This window comes from Scomber japonicus, chromosome 10 (genome assembly GCF_027409825.1).
Source record: "Scomber japonicus isolate fScoJap1 chromosome 10, fScoJap1.pri, whole genome shotgun sequence".
Classification (NCBI taxonomy): Eukaryota; Metazoa; Chordata; class Actinopteri; order Scombriformes; family Scombridae; genus Scomber; species Scomber japonicus.
In genome coordinates, this window is record NC_070587.1 from 31,077,220 (window position 1) to 31,084,773 (window position 7,554).

General features: G+C 40.8%; 1 protein-coding gene across 1 annotated transcript in view; it reads left to right on the plus strand.

Annotated features, from left to right (window-relative positions):
• Positions 1-449: 449 nt before the first annotated feature.
• bbs9 (Bardet-Biedl syndrome 9) overlaps positions 450-7,554 on the plus strand; it is a gene marked incomplete at its 3' end in the record, with an annotated part of 168,303 nt that continues 161,198 nt past the window's right edge. Inside the window, exons 1-4 of the mRNA XM_053327660.1 lie at positions 450-561; positions 1,653-1,809; positions 6,220-6,284; positions 6,470-6,583. Coding sequence (XP_053183635.1) covers positions 450-561; positions 1,653-1,809; positions 6,220-6,284; positions 6,470-6,583 — 448 coding nt within the window. The remainder of the gene's footprint in view (positions 562-1,652; positions 1,810-6,219; positions 6,285-6,469; positions 6,584-7,554) is intronic.

A 7,554-nucleotide genomic window follows, 5' to 3' on the forward strand; every position in this document is an offset into this window, starting at 1 on the left:
TATTTTATGCATCATGTACTTTTACTTCTCTGCCTCTGTCTCTACCTCTGTGCTTCTCATGGCCTTATTTTTTATCTGCTTTGTTTGGTTTAATTTACATTGTTAAGAAAAGTGCCAAATAAATAAACTTTTATTATTAATATTACCATCATTATTATCTAGGTTTTTGTATTCTTTATGTCTTAATAATTCAGTTGCTATTGTTATTTAAATACAAACTTTGTGTGTCTTAGTGTTTCTATCAGTCGCTTCATGAGTTGATGAATAAATACTACACATAATCATTAAGGAAGATTTAATTAAAAGTGATTGACTTTTAATTAAGAAACCGATGAACAGAGCTCCTTTTGACTCAGACACACTTTATATACTGTGTGATGAGTTCACAGCAGAAGAGATTTAACATTTACAATAATCTGTGTGTCTCTTTTTGTTCAATCAGAGGCAGAATGTCTCTGTTCAAGGCCCGTGATTGGTGGTCGGCAGTGCTCGGCGAGGGGGAGGAGTTCGACCAGGGATGCATCTGTGTCGGAGACGTAGACAACAGCGGCACCGGACATGGTGTGTGTGTGTGTGTGTGTGTGTGTGTGTGTGTCTAATGGAACCATGCAGATACAGAAAATGCACCTCATGTATAATAAGTAAATGGGGAAATGATGCACCAACATACAATGAACCTCAGTGTGTCCATGTTGAGGTTTAGACATAAAGTTAAAATGCATTCTCATAATTTTATTACAATTTGATTGCTTGTGTAAGAAGATATTCACTTTCTATAACTAAAAATCCACCTAATTTTTCCTCACTTCCTCATTACTTCCTCATGAGCCACAGACAAAAGGAAGATGCTTTTATTTTGTAGCTTCTAGTCTGATATCCAGTATCGGTCGGGCCTTAGTTTGCTTCCCAGTTGTTAAACATTATATTGTTTAAGCTAGAGGAGTCAAACTCATTTTCAATCAAGGGCCACAAACAGCCCACTTTGATCTCATGTGGGCCGGATCATTAAAAAGATGGAGGGAAAGAAGGAAGAAATTAAGGAAGGAAGGAAGGAAGGAAGGACAGAATGAAGGAAGGACAGAAGGAAGGACAGACAGAATGAAGGAAGGAAGAAAGGGAGGAAGGAAAGATGGAAGGAAGGAGGCAAGAAAAGAAGGAAGAAAGGGAGGAGAGAAGACAGGAAGGAAAGATGGAAGGACAGAAGGAAGAATGGGAAAAAGGAAAGGGAGGAAGGACAGAAGGAAGGATGGAAGAAAGGGAGGAAGGAAGGAGGGAAGAAAGGGAGGAAGGACGGAAGAAAGGGAGGAAGGAAGGAGGGAAGAAAATAGGGAAGAAAGGGAGGAAGGAAAGAAGGAAGAAAGGGAGGAAGGACAGAATGAAGGAAGGAAGAAAGGAGGGAAGAAAAGAAGGAGGGAAGTCAGGAAGGAAAGATGGATGGAGAGAAGAAAAGAAGGAAGGAAACAAACACAGGAAGGAAAGTGGGCAGGACTGGACCCCTCGGCAGGCCGGTTCTGGCCCACGGGCCGCATGTTTGACGCCCCTGGATTAAGCTATAAGAATGATGTATTAACTCACACAAAATGAAAGCAGTAACTCCTGACATATATAACATCATATAACATTTATTCTCCTGTATGATTATGACATTGCAGATAAGGTGGTGGTGGGCAGCTACATGGGGATGCTGCGGATCTTCTTCCCTCACACCGGTAAATCCAGCGAGGCGGGGCAAGGTGCAGCCGAGGCTCAGCTCCTCGAAGTCCAGCTTCAAAACGCCATCATCCAGGTGGAAGTGGGAAAGTTTGTCTCGTAAGTAGACGTCACATACACCTGGGCTAATTGAAGTTTTACTCCAAAAGACAAGACAAGAGGATCAAAAGAGGCATGTTAGTATTTGGACACTGCTCTGGTTATTAATGGCAGCTCTTCTTTTTCCTCTCTGCCCGTTGGTTTGTGTCACTCCTGATAAATTGAGTCCCTGCAGATCTGAGCTCTAACACCAGGATCATTGAGTGATCTCTCGGCCCTCCCTTCATCCCGCCTCCTTCGCCTGCCCTTGTGGTTTGTAGGTCAGATTGGCATTAGCTTGATGTCCCTCTCTGCCAGGAACCTTAAACCACTATCTCACACATGCAGATCTGTGCTTTATTGTCTTAGGACAGATAACGGATTACACTGTACTACTACTACAGGCAAGGAGAGAGAGAGAGAGGGTTGTACATCTGTTCACTTGTGCAGAAATGTTGTGCTATTTTGAAATTTTATCATTTAGTCTATAAATGTAAGACAATAGTGGAAAAAATGCCAATCACAAGATCCAAGAGTCCATTGCCTCGTCTTTAAACTGCTTGTTTTGTTCAACCCAAACTATTTTCAAACACATAAAACCAGCGGCGGAGTGAGGCCTTGAAATCCACCGGGAATTTTTCACCAGCCCCGGTCCTGGTGTTATGTCCCAACTGGTTTCCAATTTAACTGGTTTCCTAACCGAACAGCTCCAGCTGTGTTGCGCTTCCGTCAGCAGATTCGTCACAAATTCACAAATATACATAACAGCATATTACTGGAGAATTTTAAGTTGCAGCTCACTTCCAGAAAAATATTCGCTGCAGTAGATGTGGACTGTGACTTAAAAATCGCATTCATTGGATGAGCCCTTTTCTCCCTTTCCCAGCAGGCCCTGCTCCATTCCACATTTTAAGAACAAACAAAGAAAATAATATATTGCAGTTATAATTTTTAAATATACAACCATTGAAGTTGTAGAATACTGAAATAGGAGTTGATTTAAGTTGCAAAATTGGAAGTGATAAGAAAGAACTGAACCACAAGAGTCCAGAAATACATCATGGATTATAGACATCTCATATGTAAGAAGTTTTCTCAGTATCTCACAGCATCGGTGTCACTGGCGTTACCCACGTACATTGCATGACTGAATATTGACTGACTCATGACGGTCGAGGGAGGGCCACACACGTCATTGGCCGGCCTCCTGGGAATTGTCCCGTCTCTCCCGATGGCCACCCCGCCTTTGCATAAAACAGAGAAAAGGAGCAGAACCAGCAAGTGTTTCATATTTTCTTTTGCCAAATTTCTGTTATTTAACATGTTGAGTATTAAAAAATAAGGAAAAAACCCTCCTGGGCAAAATCTTAAAGATCTGACTTCAGATGTAACCCTCTTTGTAATCATCAACATTTTCATCAGTAACTCTAATTTAATGACACACTTTTATCTCAGTAGCTGTAACAGATTACACTTTTTATTTATTTTGTCATTAAATGATGTAACAAGTTACTCCCCTACGTATGTGCTGCCCGATGAATGAATCACGGGTCTTTCCACAACTCTGTCGTGACCTTGTGTGAATTATAAGTGTTCATAGTAAAGCTAATAACACGGCCCTATTTTAAACTGCCAGGCAGAAACACCCATTCATAAATCATCGCAGCACTTTTTCATTCATAGAAAAACCATCCCTGCTGTTTTTAACCACCACATTAACATTAGTATCTTTTTTTTTCTCCTCCCTCCCTCCTCTGCACTGCATGCTAACCCCAAACCACCATGTGCAGGACTCCCCCCCCCCCAAACTCTCATGATTTACCACCATCTATCACATAGCTCATAACGTCCGGGCTGACCGCTGAGTTTTTAGCATAGCTGTCGGAAACCCAAGAGCCCCGTCCCGCTTTGTTATTGCACCGCATAATTGGATCTGGAGAGCTGACCTTCGACGAGCCGAGGTCCAGTGAAATGTGTAAATTACTTTGTTTTTTCGGAGTAAAAAGATGATTAAGATCGCCCTCGGGAGGAGCGGGAGGAGCGGGGGGAATGGAATGACGTGGGATGACAGGACGATGGTGATATGTATCCATCGTTTATTATACTGTATTTAAAAGGAGTGTGAAACCTCGTTGAACCTGAGGTTGACCTAATCCTCACTCCTCTCCCTCATCTCCTACTCCTGACTGTGATATCTTCTCAGCAATGTGGACGAACCTTAACTGACCCACAGTGACATTATATCATTGACGTGACGTGCAGATAAGCGATAGCAAATGGATTGTTTTTGTCTTTTTGTGTGTGTGTGTGTTCCCCGTGCTGCCCCCCTGGCCCATATATAAATCCGCACTTGCATATAATGATCAAGATATTCAATCCTTAACCTAGGGCTGGGTGGTTATGGCAAAAATCTAAATCACGATGAATTGAACTTTTAACCTCGATTACGATTAATGAAGGATTATCTCCACCCTTGATGAACAATTATGTGTTTTCACAGTTTCTTTAGTTTAGTATTTTACACTGCTGCCCTCACACATGAGTATCTTTAGGGAGTGAAAATAATGATGATTTAAGATGTAACGCTGTGGTTAATTATATAACAATTATTTTTAGATGGTTCAGGCTTTACAGGCTTAATGCATTTTTAACTTCTTCGCTTAATCTGATGAATTACACATTAAATGGAACCACAAACCCTGACAGTGGTATATTTAAATGAATCTCTATGTTGAAATCTGCCTTTTCCATGGCTTCAGTGCTATGTAGTAGCAACTATAATGTGATTTTTGAGCTGAAACTCTTCAAATTTGAGTAAAACAAAAAGCACAAAAAGTCTTTATTGTGTGCACTCAGTTTTTCAAGCCAGTCTGACTTTGACATATTAAGTAATTTAGACACAAGCCAAACAGGGGAGTTGAACCTTTAAACCTGGCAGTGGTATTTAAATTAATCTCCATGTTGAAATGTGTCTTTTCCATGGCTTCACTGGTATGTAATGTAATTATAATATGATTTTTGAGGTGAAACTCTTCAAATTTGGTTAAAAAACCCCCCAAAAAAGTAAACAGTGATGCTTATTTACTTACTCTCAGTTCTTCAAGCCAGTCTGAATTTGAAATATTCTGTAAATTAGACACAAGACAGTGTTGCTGCCTTGCTTTAGCCGCCGCTATAAACACCATATCTCCCATCGCCGTACTGTGGGTGCACAGGAACGTGCCGGAAAGTGAGGTTTCTGGGAAAAGCTCTGGAGGTTTGCCTCAAAGACTTCCCACATCATCGCAGTGGAAGCAGCATCCAACTAAATCAGTCTGTTTGGAAGATGTCGTGTTTAGTTACCTGCGGTTTCCACCACAGCATTCTTCAGAGACTGGTGGGCATTGTGGAAGCCGACCTCGACAGGGAAGCACGTTGTAAATATTGTCAGGGCAGACCGTGGTGGGCAGATGGTGAAAGGTTTTGTTTCAGCACTGACTGGCAAGGTTTTCCAAGAAAGAAAGACTTGTGGGATTTCAGTTTTCTCTTTCCCTTGTTTGTTCTTCTCTCAGCAAACATTACAAGAGTGGTTTTAAAAGTTAGTAAAACAGCATCTGTTCAAGGTCCAGAGAGTGGACAGATTCTTTCTCAGTGGGTTTGTGGTAAATAAGTATAAAAAAAAAAATCTAGGATGAGCAGCATTGAGACTATCCATCCCAAACCTCAACCATAACCAACGTGAAAAAAAAAAAAAAATCCAACAGCTGCTCCAGTAATTTTTTAAGAAGTATGAATTCAGGTTTAACCACATTGGGAGGAAGTGCTGGCTTAGCAGAAGTGTCTCTGAGAAAGAAATGTAATCTTCACCACCTCCGAGGCCGCAGCTCTTGTAGCCTGTTGTTAGCAGCTGTTGATCCTTAAGTAACTTCAGTGTGGATTTTAACACTTTTTAACAGTTTGTATCCAACATAATATACAGAAAATGTAATTTAACTTAAAGTGAGGATGCTCCACTACTCCTGCTTATTCTGTTATTGAGCCTCAGTCTTATGATGACTGTCGTGTATTCAGGTCTTTCACCTGAAGTCTCCATAGGTTTATACTGCTGTCACCATGTGCTTTATACTCTATGTGATGATGTACTTTTATTATTAAGGTTATTCTTTATTCTGATTTATTTATATAGCACTTTCAAAACAAAGTTACAAAGTGCTTTAAAATAAAAACAGATGATGCAAGCAAAAGATCCAAAGTGAAAAAATATCGACATATACAGTAAATAAACACAAATATATAGATAACACAGCAAATACCAGCAGTTAAGAAAAGGCCATATATTGTGTTTGTGTTTTTTCCTCTTTTTAAAGCACTTTGGATCAGCTGTGTGTTTAAAGTGCTTTATAAATAGAGTTGAAGTTGAAGTGTCTTTTGTTCTCTTTTTTTCTTTTTTAGATGTTCGGAGCTTCTTCACCTGGCAGTTCTTCACCCCAGGAAACTTTCAGTCTACTCAGTTTCAGGTAAAAACACACACACACACACACACACACACACACACACACACACACACATATGATTTTCTCTTTAGTTTTCCATATCTCCTTCCTCTTTTAATCATCTTCCTTGTGTAGTGTTCCTTTTCATCAATCGTGTTTCAACGTCACCTTCAAAAGCATCACGTAGACTTTGTCATGTGTGTGTTCAGGCACCGCGGGGAACGTGGAGCACGGCGATCAGTACCAGCTGAAGTTGGTTTATGAGCACAATCTGCAGAGAACGGCCTGCAATATGACTTACGGCACCTTCGGAGGAGTCACAGGTACGACTGACGAGACTTACGCAAGCTGTCTGACTCTTTTTTTGGGGGGGTAACTTGTTAGTTTAGGAACATTAATCTACATTTGTGTCCTTACTCATTGAAATCCATGTAATTGACAAAAACATAGATGTGGAAGGAGGGATGGGAAATATAAAAATATCCTGGAATGTTTGTGCATAATTACATCAATTATAACTTATAATAACTCTGATAGCAGCGTCATGTTCATCAGGAACAGTAGCTGCTAAGATTCACTTCTACTATTTTAGCAGCTTTCCCAGCGTTTGCAAGTCTGTCTTTGCGCGGACCAAAAAGAGTTTTAAACATCAGGCTAAATCTTTAAAAGGCTGCTTGGAGCTTTATACCAGGTTTTAGGAAGAGAGGTTTAAGTTTAGAGACAAGTTGTGATGGTTAAAGTTAGAGATAGAGACTAGGAAGTGCTTTATGTCAGTGAGTGTCCTCGCAAGTATACAAGTACAAATGTGTGTGTGTATGAGTGAACATCTGTGCATGTGTCTTGGCAAACGTGGTAATTGGCAGCGTTGGACAAATACATAAAACTATAAAAGTCTCTGAGAGGAGCGAAGGATGGAAAGACAGAGAGAGAGAGAAAGAGAGGTCACATTGCTGCTCTCTCTCCAGTCAATTGGGCTTTTGGAAAAACCAAGTAGGGGAAAGCCCTCGACTAGTCGGCATCCAAGAAAAACACGCACACACACACACACACACACACACACACACACACACACACACACACACACACACACACACACACACACACACACACTCAAATACATGCACACACACACACACAACACACACACATGGGGAACCCCCTTTAAAGCAGCGAAAGTGGCCATCCTAAATAAAGACTGTATTGTCCAGGTGTGTGTTTGTGTGAGGAGAGAAAGTGCCAGGCATGATGGCCCTTTCATTCACTCCCTGTTTATACAGTTTGTGTGTGTGTGTGT